The sequence below is a fragment of the Alosa sapidissima genome, chromosome 7 (genome assembly GCF_018492685.1).
Source record: "Alosa sapidissima isolate fAloSap1 chromosome 7, fAloSap1.pri, whole genome shotgun sequence".
In the NCBI taxonomy this organism is placed as follows: Eukaryota; Metazoa; Chordata; class Actinopteri; order Clupeiformes; family Clupeidae; genus Alosa; species Alosa sapidissima.
In genome coordinates, this window is record NC_055963.1 from 32,365,526 (window position 1) to 32,385,905 (window position 20,380).

Genomic DNA, 20,380 nt, shown 5'->3' on the forward strand with positions numbered 1-20,380 from the left:
GATTTGTTCCTAGTCCTCCAGTCCAGAACCAGCTGGTCTCTGGCAGGCCCGCTTACCGTCTGTCCTGAGGACGAGAGGAGTGGGGGAGCTGCTCACTCTCTCCCTGGTGACGCGGTTCATCACGATGCAGGTGTAATTGCCCACGTCGGACGGCTCGACTTTAGCGATGTACAGGTTCCCAGTCTCCTGAGAAACAAAGCGGCGATTGTCTTGTTGGACGAAGTAAGTGTATTCATTGAAGACCCAAGCAAATGTAAGGTCTAGAATGGAAACGAGGGGAGCTTTAGCCAAATTTTTCGGTTGTGACGTGAAAGCATATTTTAAGGAAACAGATTGCACTTTCAAAAATCACATGCATTTTAGGGACATAATTGAACATTCTAAAGAATTTCCAAGCAGTTTACAACTGAATACATCATTTCAGGATGCCATTAAAATTGCTGTTACAATGATAGAATGAACAAATAAACACTAGGTTGGTTTAGTCGAAAAGAACTCCTGCAAACAAAACTGCTTTACCTCCTGAGTAAGTTGGTGTTCCACAAAGCAAGACGACACCTTGGCCTTCTCGAACGGATACAGCACTTCTGGCTTGACTTTTGAAATTCAAGTCTGCACAAAAAGGACAAGTAACTACCCTTACTTTAAACTATAAAAACTCTAGGATCATTTGCATCTATAAAGGAACTGAGGACAAGAAAATAAGATAATTAAAATAAATTACAACAAAAATTAAGAACAAAGTGCTTTCATGATGAGACCAACCAGCTGACACTTATCTTTGTTTGGAAGGTCAGCAGCGTTATTTTCCTCTAATTACATTCTCCTTGAGGAATAAATTCAATTACACCTACACAGGGGGTTGAAGGAATCTGTTTTCCCACCCTTCAAAGACATACAGTGAGAGTAGGGTGCCAATTACACCACCTGTCACCTCGCATTGGGAGAGGAAAGTGACAATAACCAGCGTGGCGCAGGCTGGGGTGGGGCAACGTGGGACAGGGTGGGCATGGTGCGGGTAGGGTGGGACAGGGTGGGCATGGTGTGGGTAGGGTGGGCATGGTGCGGATAGGGTGGGACAGGGTGGGCATGGTGTGGGTAGGGTGGGACAGGGTGGGCATGGTGCAGGCTGGGTGGGACAGGGTGGGCATGGTGTGGGTAGGGTGGGCATGGTGTGGGTAGGGTGGGACAGGGTGGGCATGGTGTGGGTAGGGTGGGACAGGGTGGGCATGGTGCAGGCTGGGTGGGACAGGGTGGGCATGGTGTGGGTAGGGTGGGCATGGTGCGGATAGGGTGGGACAGGGTGGGCATGGTGTGGGTAGGGTGGGACAGGGTGGGCATGGTGTGGGTAGGGTGGGACAGGGTGGGCATGGTGCAGGCTGGGTGGGACAGGGTGGGCATGGTGTGGGTAGGGTGGGCATGGTGTGGGTAGGGTGGGACAGGGTGGGCATGGTGTGGGTAGGGTGGGACAGGGTGGGCATGGTGCAGGCTGGGTGGGACAGGGTGGGCATGGTGTGGGTAGGGTGGGACAGGGTGGGCATGGTGTGGGTAGGGTGGGACAGGGTGGGCGCTCTGCTTGCTTACATGCAAACTTGAGGCTGGCCCTCCTGCTGAGGATGGCGCCGTGTGGGTTGTAGGCTGTACACTGGTAGGTCCCGGCGTCCTGATCCCGATCCAAATCCCTGATGATCAGGTTGCCACCCGACAGGACCCACCTCTGGTCCGTCTTGAGATCGATCGATGTACCGTTCAATGACCACCTGCAAACAGCACCACCACAACACAATCAGGCCATCAGGGGCTTATACAGGACCTTACTCAATACAGACTAATGCCGCTTTCAAGGACCACACAACGTAACCTCTGACATAGTCAAAACTGGAATATTCATGACTGAATTTTACACTTTGCATCAAAACTTAAAAAACCCTTTACTTCAACATACTTTATCTTCATATATTAATTCCTCAAATGTACTATGTAATTTAACAGTTTAGACTTTATTTGATGTCGCCAAAGCAGAGCATCCAAGCCTAAACTGCTATTTGTGAAGAGACAATTGAGGCAGACGGGTCTAACAAAAAAATGTATTTTCTTTGGCTCAGTCTCCCAGTCTGTTGCCACGACAGCATTTTCCTCCTTGTCCTTCCCGATGCCAAATCGTAATTGAGCATAAATATGTAATCCCTCTGAAGAGCGGATCTTACTGGAGTCATTTCAGCAAAGCCATCTGTGTATCCAACACACAGTGTCTGGTGCTGGCTCTTCCCAATTCTACTCCTTCACAACTCATAAACCACCTATCATTTAAGGGAGTCCCACTGACTGCAGGAGGTCAGCGAGTGGAATGAAAAAAAAGAAAAATGAGGCTAAGCTTTTCAGGGACCAGCCAACTGTGTAAGGGCGCAGCAGAAAAGCTGCAGAGACGACGAGCTAATTTCGGGGAGCGACGGTGCTCAGGAGTCATTTCTTCTGACAGGCTGTCAGCAGACACCCCGGGCTCAGCAGCGTGTCTCGAGCACAGACACACACACACACACACACACACCCCGGGAACAGCTGGCACCCGTACGACACCACGGCACGCCGACAGAGCCGCACAGGCAGCCAGTCACTCGATGCTAACGCTAACACAACAGAGTGTGTGGGAAGGATGCCCGAGGAGGCAGTGGCAGCAGCAGCAGCAGCAGCGGAAGTGTGTGTGTGTGTGTGTGTGTGTGTGTGTGCGCGAGAGAGAGAGAGAGCACAGAAGCACCCGGTGGAGCGAGGTAGGGGGATCGATGCTCCCCGTAGCCCAGCGACGACAGAAGGAATCTTTGCGCTGTCAGTGCAAAAGCCTCGGCAAGTGTGTGTGTGTGTGTGTGTGTGTGTGTGTGTGTGTGTGTGTGTGTGTGTGTGTGTGTGTGTGTGTGTGTGTGTATTTGTTTACTGCAGCAATAGGTGTTGGACTCCCATCCCCTTCACTGTGCAGAATTAGCACTCTGAGTAGGGGAAGACATGCAAAGGTTGCACAGACGCTACCCCACTCCCCCTCCAAACCACCCACCTGCCACCTCAACAATGGTGTTCACTGAAGGGCTTGTTGCACCTGAGAGTCAACCTGAAACCTGGTGTCTGCAGAGTTTGTCTGAGGTGCTGATATACTGTATAGATTGCATCACAGCAAAGAGAGAGAGAGAAAGAGTGTGCGCCGACCAGAACACAATGCACTCGATGGTTCTACTTCAGATGAATTCACAGCAATCGCGTTCCAAATGCCACCACTCAACAAATGCAAATGTGAGTGGGAGTGAGTGAGTGAGTGAGTGAGTGAGTGAGAGACAAACTGGCAGCCTGGTCTGGCTTCCAAAGCACCCTGCACTCCCAGCCCCGTCGGCGTTCAAGCTCCATTTAAGCCCCCTCAACGCAGAGCAGCAAATAGGTGTCACTGCAGTGGGCTGGAGGGGCTGTGGGCAGGCGAGGTGTGAAATGTGGTCACGTCTGGCCCCCCAGGGCGTGGGGGTGTGGTGGTGTGTGTGTGTGTGTGTGGGGTGGGGGCAGCTGTGCGTCTCTGGAAAAACGTCCGCCTGGGGTCACGGCTGGGGCCGCGGACACACTTGGCTCCTCTCCGCGCTCTTGGCCTCGGTGTCTGTGTGGCCGGCATGAACTGGCGCTGACCCCTCCTGTTCGCATCAATTTTGCATGAGGCAGAATTCATTGATATGAGGTGCAGGAACAGCAGAGCAGAGCAGAGCAGCAGCGCATCACGGCACAGTACAGTGCAGTGCAGTGCAGTACACCCCAACCGCCTGGCCTCCTCTCCTCTCATCCACCACTCTCTATCCCTCCATCCTTTAACCTCTCCTCCACCTCCTCTTCCTCTCCCCCGGGACAGCCTCCCCTTCCCCTTCCCCTTCCCCTCCCTGCTCTGTCCATGCGCTCGTCCGTGCAGGTGGCAGCCTCCACCGCAGCGTCGCTCCGGGATCCCTCCTCAAACACCTGGCACGGAAGCTTTCCCTCTCCCTCTCCCTCTCCCTCTCTCACGCGCAGCCAAGGTTACCGGACTGCAGCACGTTCCTCAATCCTCAATCAAAATGAAAAATGTATAAGCCATTCCCCTAGCAACCAACCCCCCCCCCCCCCCTTCTCCACTCTCGTCACTGCCCTAGGTAGGGAACCGCCGTGCTATTATTCCCAATTCAGCTGAATCAATTCAAACCACTGATATATGGAGAATTTGACACAGATAGAGGATAAACAATGCATTATATGATTCACAGGATTAATTATAAAACTAATTTACTGCACAAGTGCAATCAGCACTTTCACTGTAAGTAATTTCTATCCACTATTATCGCAGTGAGTATTCTTGAGAACTAAATTATATCTTAGAGGCAATTTAGATTCTACTTGGCTCAGAGAAGGGAGTTTGTCAAATGTTTACGCTTGGCTTCTCAGTCGATATTTTTCTGTTGTCAGGCAACTTGGGAAAAAAAAGGAAAAGGAAGGGGAAAAAAACTGTGATTTTGACATCTCCCGGCAGAGTATTATACCGTTCCTGCATCACACACAGAAAGAGAGAGAGATAGGGAGTCAGGGAGAAAGAAAGAGAGCGGGAGCAATTTAAAGCCATCTACCATGGAGTTTTATGAAGCTCATGGCCAAACCAAGACAATTTATTCCGGTGTCCTGACAACCTGACTTTCCAATGCCAACGTGGAGGGGAAAGAAAGCGCTGACCCATTTGCACTTCAAGAACAGAGGAGCAGGAGCTGAGACACCACGAGCTCATGAAGAGGCTGCTGCTCTGCATTCTGCTTGGCTGAGAAGAGACTTATGGTGTCGGGCTAAACATCTACGTCTCGCCTCTGCTCTGCAGGGGGTGGAAGAAGAGGAGGAGAAGGCAGAGGCGGGTAAGCGTGTGTGAGTGAGTGTGTGTGGAGTGTGTGTGTGGTGAGTGTGTGTGGAGTGTGTGTGTGGTGAGTGTGTGTGGAGTGTGTGTGTGGTGAGGGTGGGGCTGAGGGGTGGGGGGATTTCACTGTGAAAGAGAGGCTGCTTCTGAGCCAAGCAGTGGAGCAACACTCGGGTTGCTGATTAGAAACGCATTTCTCAGGGTCGGGCCCACGTCACTTGTATCCTTATAGAATGAATTCACAGCATGCACGTGGTAGGGCACCCTGCCGACTATGCCAAGCTGCATTTAGTATAAGTATATATACTCTTTCATATACTTTGCCAGTGAACATCTTTTCACCAAGGTGCTGATTTGAGATGCCTCCTTCAAAGGACTCCTGTGCACCTCTTTCAACTGCATAAATACAATGTGGGAAGCCAGACCCTTACAGCTCTTTTTAAAGTGTGTGTGGGGGGGGGGGATGAATTTCTGTTCAGATTGCACACACACTCCAACAGAAACACATTCAAATCCGAATGTGCTCTTTGAACAAGCCCACAATGCACCCACCATTTCAAACGATTTGTTGATTTGCTAATTTTTTGTATGCTGATTTTTGTATGCCCCCCCCCCCCCCCCCCTTATTCATGTGTCTCATCTGCTAAGAATTGCTGATCTAAACACTGCTGTTATTATGTGGCATAAAAGAGGAGATGGTGCTCCGGACCGTTTTGTTACCAAAATAGTCCTTTTCCACACTCCTCGCTCCCGGATGAGACAAAACAACCACAAACACGCAGCACAGAAAGCTGCCACACAGAGGGAAAAAAAAACTGTTTATACTTTGCCCCCCCCCCCCCCCCCCCCCCCCCCCCCACAACAATGTCCATTTACTCATGCACTTCTTATAATAAATTCATAAGCACTCCAAAATAAGTCACATTTAAGGCTATTCCCCTGGCTGTTTACACTTTACATTGAAACATATTTAGATGGTAATGTGCCTAAAGAAACCCAGCAAAGAGATATAGATACAAAAGCTACATCCTGTAGATACAGTACAAACTGTATTCAATGTTCAGAGATGTAAGAAGAAGTACACAAATAAAGTATGCAGCACCGACGGGGACATAGAATATGAAGCTATTTGTATTTGTTCTGTGATCTGTCAATAGAGTCTATTCAAGTGACATCTGGCAAAGTTACAGTCGTAGACCTGCAAACATTTGCCTATTTCATCAAATGAAACAATGAAAAGAGTGTAAAGCAACACTATCTGTACACAGCACTGGGTAAAAAGCCTGTGTGCAGGATCGGAAGCTAATGCCACTTGTTCCATGCTCATTCACTAAGCCTGTCCCAGATGGAAATCAACTCTCTACCCAGATCTTCTAAGTGTCCACTGCAGAGTTAACCTATAATTGAGGCTGAAACATTAGCCATTGTGAAAAGCCATTCAGGTTCTTTTGTTGTGAGATGTTTTTCTTCCATGGACAAGATGATGACAAAAAGAAGAAGGAAGACTAATCATGCCTTTCACTAGGCCTGGTGGGGGGGTCTCTTCAGACTGTCCTTGATTTGCATTGAAAAATAAATGGCTACTCTGATTAAAATGGCCCCATCTCATCTTCCCCTTTTTTCTTACAAACTTGAGCTGTTGTAACACTATGAAGGTATAAGGAATACAAAAGGATTACGGTATGAAGAAGTAAAACCTGTCACTACAAACCTGAGCCAGTGGAAACGGTGTGTTTAACGTATGAAGTGCCAGTGGATTGTGGTATGAGGAAGGAAGCCGTACCTGTACTGGGGGGGCGGCGTGCCCTTGGCATCACAGGTGAGGGTGGCCTCCGTCTGCTTCCCCCCCACTGGGAGAATCAGATCACTGGGCTCCATCCTCCATCTGGGGCCGTTAAATGACTTATAATCCGAGCCATCTGAGGGACGTGAAACACAGCACAGGTTGCCATCTTTGGTTATTGTTTGTTTGTTTATTATTGTATTTGTTTATTTGGCTATCCTGCATTTTAATATTACATGCATAATCATAATCAAAGACGCACCATAATTGGTACCGTAATGAATACCATGACAGGATCACAATAGTTACTATACTAACAATGAAACCATTACAGACTTATAAGAACATTTAAGGCACAATTCATTCTCCATTTGGCTTATCATAAACATTTGCTCTTTATTCATCCTTTACTCCTTTATCCATGTGCATGTGAGACCATGGCAATTCTGCTATAATATGTTAGGTGTTAAATTGCTGGAAACTGTGAGTAGTGTATGCATTTGCTAAAGAAAACAGATCTGAAAGAGAGCCTGTGCACATACATCTTAGCACTAGAAAGCCATTAACTCCTGACATGCTATTTTTATTCCCTACGAGAGCGCCTTACATTGGAAGGCCCCATACCCTAGAAAAAAACAATACAATTCATTTTCACATTGACTGAACAGCTTAATTGAATCCTCCACAACCAGGCCAGGAATTACTGTCTTACTCCATTTTGCCACAATGTTACTAACAGCACGCTAATGTATTTGACTAAAAGCTGCTGCTCAACCAGCACAGTTGGCCAATGTAAATGTAATGAACCCATTGAACTACCCTGAGGTGAGAGGGCTTTATATCTTATATTTAGCATGTATAGCTACCGTCCAATGTGCTGGAGATTAATTATTACATTATTACATTATTACATGACAGCGAACATAGACAGAAACTAGCTCAGACAGAAGGAATTTTACCTGCAAGACACTCCATGATTGATAGCAGCAAAAACTGTTTCCATAGTAACATCATCTTCAGTTGCCAGAGGCAAGTGAGACTTTCATCCAGTAAGTTGTGAGCAGACTGAAGAGAGGGGGGCTCAACCTATAGTGTACCAGGCATAGAATATAGAATAAAAGAGCGTTCAAATGAACTGGAATGTGACATTACATTTACAGTACACAAGTTAAAGGGACACCAGGCAAGCCTGATGCTTTTTCTCTACGGAACTCCCCATCGCTCGGTCTGAAGCTCTTTTCCTTTTCTTTGCGTCTTCCGTCAAGGGTTTTTGCTGCTTCTTCGCCGGCTCTGCCATTATACACACGTTTGCAACAATCTCTAGCGTTTTGTTAGCTTGCCTCTGTGCTGTAAACTGATCCTGCTTCGGTCGGCAGGTAGGCTACACCGAACTTGCAAGTGGGATATTCTTCCTACAGGCAGTAGGGGCGGGCGAGAGAGCCTTCATTCGCCCCGTAATGAGTCATTTAACCATATACCGACTTACGAAGATGATTAATTAACACAAAAACGTTGCCTGGTGTCCCTTTAAGTGAAGTGAAGTGAATTGAGCACACAGCCGTGCAATACCAATTAAATGTCAAATGAGTCATTGTAATCATTGTATGCATTACTTCGTCTTTTTTACTTATTACAAATACATGCATCCTTACAGAACTAACAGTCAGTAGACTACACCATTGATTAATTTCTTTTTTTATTTTATTTCTTTTTTATTCATCTTTTATTTTACCAGGAGAGTCCCATTGAGATCGTAATCTCTTTTTCCAGGGAGACCTGTTTTTACACTGCTACTCTAAAACATTATGTCAACATTTATTTTTAATGATAGACTCAGTACTCAATAAGCTCAGCCTAGAGGATATCAGTATCACATTTCTGGAGAGAAAGTCAAGCGACACATTGACCGTAGGTCCTCATTTTTTCTTCCTTAAAAACTTTTGCAGTGATTTTGGCAGAGCAGTTTGGAACTCATTTTGGAAGATTTCTCTCCCGCTAGACAGTCATCCATAATGCGATCCATTAATGTCTGACTAAAGTGCAAATTGGATATCTTTGGTGGCTGGTATTTTAAAGAGAAAGATAGAACACCACAACCCCAAAAGTGTGTAATGGATGACAGAACATCACTTCAAAATAATATAGCCTCACTACATCCTCCATTCAGAGGAGGATTGAGTCATCAAAAATAAGGTAAACATACACATTAATAAAACATATCTCAGTAATGAAATGAGCCACTGACTTGTTGAATTCTTACTGTGGGACTATATTTGAATGTATTGCAAGTAATATATTCTATTGTTCAACTTAGAATTATTGCAATTGGTGTAAGATAGCACCATTGTGAGTTGTGTAACATTTAAATTATATTGGTATTCATTTCTAGTATAACTGCCTGCATTAACAACAAAAAAGTGCTAAATGATTGTATGAGGATTTACATAGAATTTTTTTTCAAGTAGACAGTCGAGAAAAACTTCAAAATCTTGACATTTGATTTGAAACAGTTGGACTACTCGAGAAAACACTTTTGCCACCACATCTTTTCTATAGGCAAATGTCCATGTCTCAATTAAACAAGTTCTTGATCTAAAGACATATTTTATGTCTAAGTAAATACTGGGTGTTACTACTGGTGGGAAAAGTTGCCAGTTATCTTCACATGAATGAATACCAATCACATAAGAGGAGATGTGAGCTAAACAAAGATGAGTCTATATAAAAAGGATATTCTTTGAACTTCCTGTCTTTATGGTGCAAAGGTAATTGCCAGTTCCACCTTAGCAGGCCTAAACGAATGTTTGAAAAACATTTACTTATGCATTTACCGTCACACTAATGACTGCTTCTGCTAATGAATACAAGTGAAGAAGAAGGAAAAAACAAGTGCTACTGCTGCTACTACTAGACTACTACTACTAAAAAGTAAAGTTGATAAAAAATAAAACACTGAAAGAGTTAAAAACAGCCATGGTATATCTGGAAGCTAGGACAAAAACTTTATTGTCTGCAAACATTTTGATTTATGCCTATAATAAACAGAAGTATCCATTCGGTTGCACAGTGTGTCCCGCTGTGAGCTGAGTAACAAGAAATATATCACACATTAAAAGTGTGGGGGCTATAGGCTGTGCACTCACCTAGGTAGCTCACTTGGCAATGTACCTTTACTCTCACTAACTGGGGATTTGCCCAAAGCACTAAAGCGCCATTTGAATTACTCATGAGTCCTAGCTTGGAGAGCCATCTGTTAAGGGTCACACCATTGTTATCATAGATAGGCAATACATCTGATACCATACATCAAACATGACAAATTAAGAGCATACTGTATTTATATACAGGTTAAAGCAGGGGGCATGGAATCACTTTGTATATATTAGACATAAGCTTGTCAGGTATAGTCAGTGGACCTATACTGACTCACTGTCAGGTGATGAAGCCATGGAATCAACTTATATATCCTGAACAGCTGTGTAAAAATACAGCATTACCATAAACTGGAGATGACCTATTTTGATACCTTGCAGAGTATGTTGGGAGTGGGGGGCACGAGGGAAAATGGGAGAAATTGAGTTATTTAATCATCAGAGGGGGGTACAGGTGGATGACTGTCAGAGCAGAAACGCTTGCCCATCGCATATGGGCCCCGGCAGAAGCCACGCCATTAGGCCCGCGCCGGATCGACGGGTCCATTTCTCAATGTGACTACATTGGCCCCTCAAGCCCCGGAGTTAGATTCGCCGGATTTGGATGGAATTCAATCAATTATTCTCCTTGACAGCAAACCCTCCCCACACGCACAATAAACTTACAGAGTATGGCCCACTACTGTACAGCCCACTACCTCTAGGAGGCGGAGAATGTGCAAAACTGATGATGAGATACTTCCACATTACTAACGGTATATGAAACATCACCCCTGCAAAATGTGTTCTCTCTATAGAAGCTACAGATCATATCATTTCTTGCTATCTTCCAATAAGCCACACACAATTTCTTAACAGCATTCAAACTAACAAGTTGGTAGATACAGGCTACTTGTCTCCTCAAAAGAAAGCAGACTGAGTGATCCAGGTGAAAATTTGATCAGTTACCTATCCTTCCCTTAGTTCCAAACAACCAAAAATGAGCAAATCCCTGCACATACACTCACACACCAGACAGACAGACAGACACAAAGACACAGAGAGAGAGAGAGAGAGAGAGAGAGAGAGAGAGAGAGAGAGAGAGAGAGAGAGAGAGAGAGAGAGAGAGAGAGAGAGAGAGAGAGAGAGAGAGACACACACACAGCATTTAATTGCAAAGTATGTAAGTTAGAGCCTGACCCAGGTTTGAGCTTTAGGGCGCTCCTTAGGGTGTAATTATTTGTCAGCTGCTAAAGCTGTACGCATGTAGGGTATGGAGGAGGATTTTCCTCTGGTCTTTCAACTTTTATGGGGCCAGTTTTTGACTGTAAGTCTCCCAAATTGGATTTCCATGCCCGGGATTTTCATGGAGAAGAACACAGCATGTCATGCCTCCTCTTGTAAAGTAGCTTGTTTTTCCCCTCACACATCATCTGAGAGCTGTGCGGCAGGATTGCGTCTGTATCTGTTTTTATCACATTGTCCAATAAGTAGGAGCATCTTAACACCATCGAAAATACACTCGCTCCTCTCTAAACTGTCAAGTGAAACGAGCGAAAAGGGCAGAACTGCTGGGAGTGCTGGCAAATGAATTCTATTGTTTACAGTTCAGTAGGATGAAAACACTAACACATTATTTCAATGACCATCCAAATCAAGTACCAAATGGCACTCGATACAACACAATAATGTGTCAAAGATCTGAGACATGTTCAGCAAAATATGTTTTATACCTTTGGCCATCTACAGCATTATGCTGAAATGAATGTATTTGCATGCATGAATTATACTTTTCTGTGGAAAGCATCTATATGCTTAAAGCATAAAGCATATTATAGAACACATAAATTACAACAGCTTAAAGAGGTGATTTATGAATGCAGATGAGAGGAAAGCATTTGTATGGCTGGTCAGATTGAGTGATGCCCTCAATTACTGTATTGTCAAATGCAGTCTCCTTGAGGGAGATGTTGTGATTGGATTTGCTGCAACATTTAGACATTACACATTCAACTGGAAGCAACCACTGACAATCCTTGTAACTATTTCCCATGATTAAAAGCAAAAAAAGAAAAAAAGAAGGGGGAAAAAAAAAGAGAGAAAGAAAGAAAGAAAGAATAAATCACACTGTATATCCAAAGGAATACATGTGCCTAAGAACATTCACGTGAACACAAATGAATATGGTGAAAGGGGAAAAAACAAAACCCCAGAAATATGGTAGAGGACAGTGAGAGGCTATGAATAATAACCCAAACGGCGCACACAGATAAATCCCAGGTGGTGATGAGCGAGGACCCGGGCGTTGCACTGACACCAGTCCATTAATAACGGCACATCAGCAGCCCTCCTCAGACACAGGGGCCTCCACAGGGACTGGGCCAGATCATCAAAACAGAAAATGGAAATGGCAGCCAGGGAAGTAACACAAAGGCAAGGGGGGGGGGGGGGGGGGGTTTGCCTCGACCACAAGAAAATATATAATAAAAATACAAAATATAAAACTGGCCCTAATCACTGGACTACAAACACTCAAATGATAATTAATCCCGTAATAATAACGTACTGTGATTGTTCCCCAGGGTTTTGCTCGTCTGTTCCTCTCTGACCTCAGATAAGCAAACGCTTTAAGTGCTTGTGCTTTAGCTCATTAAAAGTCTGCCATCACAAACAGAAAGATCTGGCAGTTTTAAAGCACCAAGCACTGTCATAATTAAATGGCACACATCAAAACAATGCGTCTGTTAGAAGTAACTTAAAGACATGTAATTCAATGAGCTACATGCCACTGACTATGAATACAAAACACACTATTAATCTGTTACGACCCAAAATGTCAACCCAGGCTATGTACACAAGCTAACGCCTCAAAAGTGTAAACGTTCTGATTTTTATTGACACTACTCCATTCCATTCATGCTCCTTCTACTTGACATTGGTATCATTTTTATCACCATAGGTGTGTGAGCTCTGAAACATGATGAACTGAAACCTGTTACTCCCTTTCTAAAGGAATCTGCTTGCCAACACAATATGTTTCTCCCCCATCAAACAGAGAAACAGAGAAACTCATTAAGGTGGAAGTCTGGAGACCCTGCTGGGGACTGCTGTGCTATTGGGCACTGGATGCATCAAACTGCACAGAGCAGTGCGGCACATCATCCTCATTCTCACAGATTTATTCCTGGGAAAATTACTCATGACTAAGGCACCCTAAAAACCTCCTCTGATCTTTAGTGCAGAGCACTAAATGTGGCCCAGTCACATTGCCTTTCTCCTCATCTCTTGTGACGATTGAAAAATACGTAATTAAAAAGAATACATGCTGTTGGTATAAACTAATGAACAAGAATGAAACATACACTATTCTCTCTCCAATAATCACACACACATTCTCTATCAAAGGAATCCTTATTCAAGAAAATGTGAACAATGTGTAGCAACTGTAGACTAAAGACCCTTTCAAGATTTGCACCCAACAATGACATAATATATATAGCCACATAGAAAAAAGCATGTTGGGCCCTGAACACTGGAGTTATAAACCAACTACGTTTCTCAGATACAGTATGTATAAAAATAAATACCATGTGTACTAAAGGCTGTATGTAGTGATTTATGAGGTCTGTCCCCTGTCCATGGCATCCAGCTCTTCATCATGTGCATGAGGTTCTATACCATTAAAAAACACAGAGCCAGGCAGTACATGGCCAAGGCAGGCTGCTCTCCCACAAACCTGTGTTGCAAGGGCATTAATTATTAAATACAGCACGTCAGGGCATATCATAGCTGTGTGATGATGAGATGCTCCGAGATACTCCATGTCTGCATCATGCATTCGGCTGATGAAACATTTAAATGAATAGTAATGGTCTCATTAAATATTTAGAGAAGCAATCAGTGTGAAATGTGAGTAAATTTTGTTCTTTGGTTCCCATTTATATCTTTTTCAGGTAGCTGTAGCAAAACATAATAAACATAGCAATCTTTCACTGGTGGGAATGAATATGTGATAGATGCAATGATCTGTCAAGACAGTCACCAATAGAACAACAACAATTGCAGCCAAATCGAATATATTCAACATTCCATTTAGATGACTAGTTTGGGCACAAGTGCTACATCAGTTTGACAGAGATGGTAACACACACTGTAGGCTACTCGTTGTAAAAAAAACAAACAAAACAAACAGATACAAACATTATAGAATCCAAATGTCAAATGCAGATGCAGGAGAGCATTCCTAGAAGTACTCCCCCAGGTAGTAAGAGCGTGGCAAGTGATCTGGAAAAACCGAATTCGGGGTTACATGGAAGACAAGTAAATCTGTCCATTCCCTCTCGGACTAGAACGCAATGATGCAAATGGTACCTGGACTCTGGACCTCTCTGCAGTACTAACGCACAAAAACCTGGAGCGCTGTAGCCATCGATACCAGGTCCACGATGCCAAAACAAATCACAGCGGGAGTAGTCACCGCAACCTCGGGTTCTATCACACAAAGCCTTACACACTGAACTGTCACGAGCCACAGTCAGACAGTGCCGCGCGTCAGTAACAGCCAGTTTGATAGTGGCAGAGCCTTTGTTTGTCCACACAGGTAATTGAGCCACATGGAAGTTTGGATATTCATTCAAATAAAGGATTCGATGCAAGCGCAACGGAATGGTTTGAAACGCATGGTGCACTAATGTTGTCCTGTCCACAGAAACTATGCTAATCAAGAGGCACTGAATCTAAAAAAAATACATGCGATGGAGAAAAATAACAGGTAGCCTTAATCACATAATATAGTTGCTCGAATTGTGAAGAAAACATTCACGTGGTGGTAACCAACGTTCTATAAAGAAAAAGGCTGCGTAGCATTAAACATTCAATGTAGCGTTTTACTTTACCCAAACGTCGATTCTTCTTTTCCTTGTAAAAAAAAGACTGGTCAATCCATAAATAATGAAATCTAAGTTCGGTTCATAAACAACATCACAGTCAGTAGTCCCTCCATAGAGCCATTCCAGGCATGGGGGAGTCGCACGCCCGCGGATACAAGTGCACGAAGTCGATGTCAAATACAACTGGCGATTGGAGCTCCCCACTGTTTTGAGGGGCTTCAGCGAGGAGGCTACCCCTCTCCTCTAGTTTCTCCCCCTGTATTCCCCACAGCACCCACGCAATTAGCTCTCAAATAACACCGGCAATGTTTTCGACCTGCGAGGACAACCCCTCTCCTGTCCCGACGGCTTCACGTCGCCAGATTCATTGCCAAAAGGAGAAAGAGACGCTGTTCGCTCCAAGATTTACATTCTGGGTGTCAAGTCAGCCCTGTCCTGCAAATGGGCAGTAGCCAAATGCTGGTGACGAGGGTGTGTGGGGGGGGGGGGGGGGGGGGGCGTAAATAGGATGAGAGGACACTAATTGAACAACGGCGCCACCACCTGAGAGTGATTTTTTCACTCTCATTAAAATAACTTCAACAAAGAGCCAGGATAACACGGATGTCTTTTTGGGCTGTCACAAAATTATGATATTCCATAATTATGCCGCAGTGCCCGCTTGGATATCACGGAATCGTCTTGGTTATTCGTCGAGGCTAGGTATAGGCTAGGCCTACTATATGAATACTTGGATGAATAAATTGCATGACGAATTGTCAAATGACTTTTAAGCATCTCCTGGATACAGTTGAAGAACTATTTCAAATGCCTCTTGACTCAAGTATCTACATTTCTGCAACCCGTAATGGAATTTGAGACACAAAATCTACAACTAGCCTACATATTTTCCATTGGCTCATGTAGGTTGGACAACAACCGGTCCTAAAGACAACAACTGGGGATCTGCCATCAGATGTAATGATGGCAATGCACAAGAGTGATGTGATTCCGATCCTCTTGGACAAAGTTTAACCTCAGTTCACCAAGAGTAATCAGATGCCTACATGCTTATGGGTGATACAGTACTTAGTTCTAGAACTCTAGTTTAGGCTACCTCCAATCTGTCTGGTAGTGAGCATAAATATATAAAAATAGTCAAGTTAGAGTATTATTCACACATATAAATTACAAATGTTCACAGCCCCTTTCAACCTGTAAGAAACAGTTTACTTTCCATGAATGTTTTTGTCCCTGAGACACTGTCATGCCTTTCTTTCTTTCCTGCTGCTGTTCTTTTCTGTCTTTCCTTTTCACATAGATGTTTTAAAGAGTTGAGATACTCCTGCAGGAGGTCAAAGAGAACCCAGTGCTGGCTTAAAATTGGAGGACAGCAGGACATCATCAGTCTTTGTCTGTACACATTGCTACATTTTCCTCAGTCATACGCCCGCCTCAGTGGACGAGATTCGGTGATAAGGTGCAGACATCCCTCCGCATGCTTGTTTGTTTGTTTGTGTGTGTGTGTGTGTGAGAGAAACAGTAGTCTCAGGGGTCAGGGTGATTTTCAGGTGTCATGTCTCAGCATGCAGTGATAGTGGGACAAACTATGTGCCAGCAGTGCCAAGAGAGAGAAAATGGAAGATTGATTACTTGTTTGTTAGACTTTAGAGTTTTCAAAAATATGAGCGTAATCCACTGCGACATCTCTGACTGTATCCTCACATAGACAGTAAATGGCTGCACCTTAAGTCTGACAATAGGCAATTTTGCCATGATCCATGAGATACTGAACCTGTTTTTATTTTTTTGACACTTAAATGAATGACCAAAGGTTTGTATAATTGAAGGGATAAGGTGGAGGTTATATAATAGCCTTATACCGGTAATTTCTTAATCATCTGGAATTCAAATATGCTAACTAACATGAGACCCTTTCACACTGGCAAAATTGCCGCGATTTTATGTACCAGAATCGCGGAACGACTGTCCTTTTCACATAGACCGAGGCGGAACGGCGGGACAAAGTGTCTCGCCAAATTTACTACCAAGCCCCCTTGACATTTTGCCGAGTTTTTTCGTTCCGCCACCAGTGTGAATGGGTCAAGGCGGAAAGGGGAATCTGGGCGGGCATTTCAATGCTATGTCCAGCCCACCACAGGATATTGCAAATAAATCTAACTGATCAAAAGCAGCAATAGCAGAGACAGCACATTATGTCAACCTATAAATTCACAAAGTCTCCAGTCATTCAATGCCTGCTAGAGTTGACTGTAGCTTGGAATGCAATCCATAATAGGCTATCCTAAAATCCAGCGATAAAACAATTGCATGAACTCATGAGCGTCTGTCTGCCCTATATGTATATCCTCTGATTGTAATGCTTACAGATATCTAGGCGATATTTGTAACATTTATTTTGTATTTGGCCTGTTATAAAATCATGTAGACTTATTGAACAATTTTAACACATTAGGAACCGCAAAGTTGGAGACATGCATAAAGACATTGCTGCAAATTTAAAACCGGATTAGGCCTACTCTGGAATGGCTAACTGTGCAGGGGAATGCTTTACACCTTTATGTTCGGTAAGGTCTGCTGTTTATTCTGATATATGGTTTGTCATGTGCTGAGGGAAAGTTCACGAAGTATTCCACCAAGATGAATGGGTAGGGAGACGGGTGCAAAAAATATGATTAAATTAAAGTTACTTTTCTCGCGAACCGTTTACCACAACAACTAACCACTAACATCGTTTAAAGGCTGAGAAAAAGCTCTTTCGTGTGATACATGCGATGTCTGTGATGAATAGGCTACTTCTCAAGTAGTTTAGCAAATTTGGGTGGGACAGAAATACCTTTACAGAGCAGCAGTTCTGGCCATATCGGCTCTGGCTCACATGATGTAGCCTACTGCTTTAAATGCATTATCGCTTCACTACCCAACACGCGAACAAGAAAGAAAAGAAAACAGAAACCAAATGTGCTTATGTCGCGATTTCCGATAGGCCCAGGCCTAGAGAAAAGACAGCTACGGTAACCTAACAATTAGGATTTGCTTTGCCTACACTGCTGTTTGGTTGTCCCAAACTTTGAGACGATCCATACTCGCATTAACTGAATCTTATCAACCCGAACTGCGATGTTGAGTGACAGGATGCAATGCCTAACTAGATGTACCGCATAGCGGTACAAAATATGACCGCCGCTCAGTCCTGTACATCCATTCCGCGAAAATAAATCACACTTCAATTTGTCTCCATCTTTTACTCCATCCCCCACTCTTGAAACTTTTGTGTATGCTTGTTTGGCATGCCTGAGTGTGTGTGTGCGGCTGCACAGAAAGTAGCCTACTTGTGCTGAAAAGGTGAATAGATTGTAGAATAGCCAAAGAAGATGTAGCATTGTTATAAAACCTTTAAAATCTCTAAACAATCACAAGTAGGGCAGGTCATCACAGTTCATCCATTGAAACTGGATTGATGAAAGGTCACTTACACCTGTAGGCTACATTGTATTTGGGAAAAGCAAAAGGTATCAGCATAATGTTATTTATTTATTTTTATTTTTTTTATGTATTTATAAACAAAAACATCTCTGTCAGTTCCATGCCGTTTTCAACAGCTATCAAAAACAAAGGTCATTTTTGGATGGATGGATTTTTTGTGAATATTTCTTCTTCTACATAAGATTTTAGTCATCTTTAATTCATGTAATACTTTATTGTCAATGCACAAATTAAGTAACAGTAGTCTGAAACGTTATTGTTAATGCACAAATTAAGTAACAGTAGTCTGAAACGAAATGCTGTTTTACATCTAACCAGTGGTGCAAATAACTGACATGTCCAAATGGGCCTTGATGAAATGCGTCGCTAGACTGTTCATACACATTTTAACGGGCCAAAGTTGAAGAGCTTTTGTCCGTTATTGTTCGTGCAAATATAGGCTGATTCATGTTCCCTTGCATTGTGTAACTGAGGTCCATGGCTAGTCTGGCTTTCATCAGACCAAGCTCAATCTTTTAAGAAATCAAAAAATAAATAGCGGGCAGATCAGGCTGGGTTCACCCAGCCTAGTCCACAGGCACCCGATATTGTTTAATTTTCAGATTGAGATATACACGCTCTGGCTATTCTAAATGCAAAAATGCATTAGGGAGTTATGACAAAACTGTAACTAACAAACTAGATCCTAATAGAAAGCGGTTAGCTTCCCTAAGCTACAGGTAGGATTATAAGGTAGGCCTATTTACAACATAAATTGTCAATAGGCTATGCTGGCGACACAAATAAAATCTCCTTTGGAAACCAATGGCTTACGACTTACAGTATCAAGCGGACTTAAACTGCCATATCGTGGCGAAAAGTTGTAATAACATTCACGCAGTTCCATGAGTCAAGGAAAGCGCGAATGAAGTAGCCACTTCTAAATGGGACCCACTACACAGTAGCTTAAGGTGTGTTGCTAAAGCAGCCATAATGAAATGAAGGTGTCATTGTTTGGATACTTCACACACACGTGCTTTTTAATTTCACAGACTACAACTACCAAGCTGGAATCAAAGCACATCGATTCCCCTCTCACACCCTGCACGCACTTAAAACAAAATAAACAGGCGTCTCAGTCTCACGCATGTATAGGCAAAACTGTATCAGACCGGTGTAACGTTGGTAAATCTTCCATTGCACAGAATGATTTTGTAGCACGTGCAATAAATGACAGTCGAAAGATACAAACAGTGCTGCTATCAATTTGCTTGGTATAACCGCATTTATAGTTTTCTACAAATGCAATCAATCAAATGGGCCTCCATCACTCAACCAACGCTAACGGTAACATTACCTAGGTCCTTATTGATATTACAAGATTAACGTACCTGCAGTAAAAACCAAGCATGTCCGATAAACATCCTCACTTCAACCTCACTTACACTTCATGTGAACATCGTCCTGTCCTTATTAGATGTTCGCTGCGGTAAATTACAGTCCTTGTAGGAAGTGTCCATTATTTTTTCAACCCACTTTTAACTTCCAAAAAAATTACGTCTCACTGCAACGATGCGCCATCTAGTGGACAAACGACTACTTATCGCCAATACTGAAAATGCAGCCATGATGATGATGATGAATATTTTGGCTTTCTTTTGATCCTATTGAATTTGTAATTATGTATCGGCCGTTCTAATACCGATAGTATGTGGGTGCCTGTGTGTGTGCATGTTTATATGTGTGCACCGCCATTTACAGGCCAATGAGTGTACAGTCACTAAATGTACACATAACCTAATTTTTTTAGCCCCCCCCATGGATGAAATTCTACGAAACTTGGCATACCCCCAGACCCCCAGAGAATGCCAGGTCAATCATACACATACAATTTGGTGCAGTTCTGAACATCTTAACTGAAGATAGGGGCGATTAAAGCAGAATAATATTGCATTTTCATTTTTGACCGGGGCGGGAGGGGGGGGGGGGGGCAAATCACAAATGAGTGATTATGAGCCAGGTTGATGTGGGCCCTTGAGACCAACATACCATAAAAGATTCACAGAGAACTGTGTCTGCCCTACCCTCCTTTCGGGGGGTCCAGTCCAGCGGGGGGGCTGCAGATCAAAACGAAAAACGATGGTTCCATGCTATCCATGTGGGGTTACATGCCCACCAAGTTTTGTGTACCCCGGTCTTTCAGTGTCCCAGGAATCCTTGT

General features: G+C 43.7%; 1 protein-coding gene across 1 annotated transcript in view; it reads right to left on the reverse strand.

Moving 5' to 3' along the window:
• The window catches only part of cntn3a.2 (contactin 3a, tandem duplicate 2), a 52,370-nt gene extending 37,246 nt beyond the window's left edge, over nucleotides 1-15,124 (reverse strand). The window contains exons 1-6 of the mRNA XM_042098750.1: nucleotides 14,701-15,124; nucleotides 7,634-7,760; nucleotides 6,675-6,810; nucleotides 1,585-1,760; nucleotides 520-612; nucleotides 57-260 (exon numbers count right to left, since the gene is read on the reverse strand). Coding sequence (XP_041954684.1) covers nucleotides 57-260; nucleotides 520-612; nucleotides 1,585-1,760; nucleotides 6,675-6,810; nucleotides 7,634-7,688 — 664 coding nt within the window. The 5' untranslated portion in view covers nucleotides 7,689-7,760; nucleotides 14,701-15,124. The remainder of the gene's footprint in view (nucleotides 1-56; nucleotides 261-519; nucleotides 613-1,584; nucleotides 1,761-6,674; nucleotides 6,811-7,633; nucleotides 7,761-14,700) is intronic.
• Nucleotides 15,125-20,380: the final 5,256 nt, after the last annotated feature.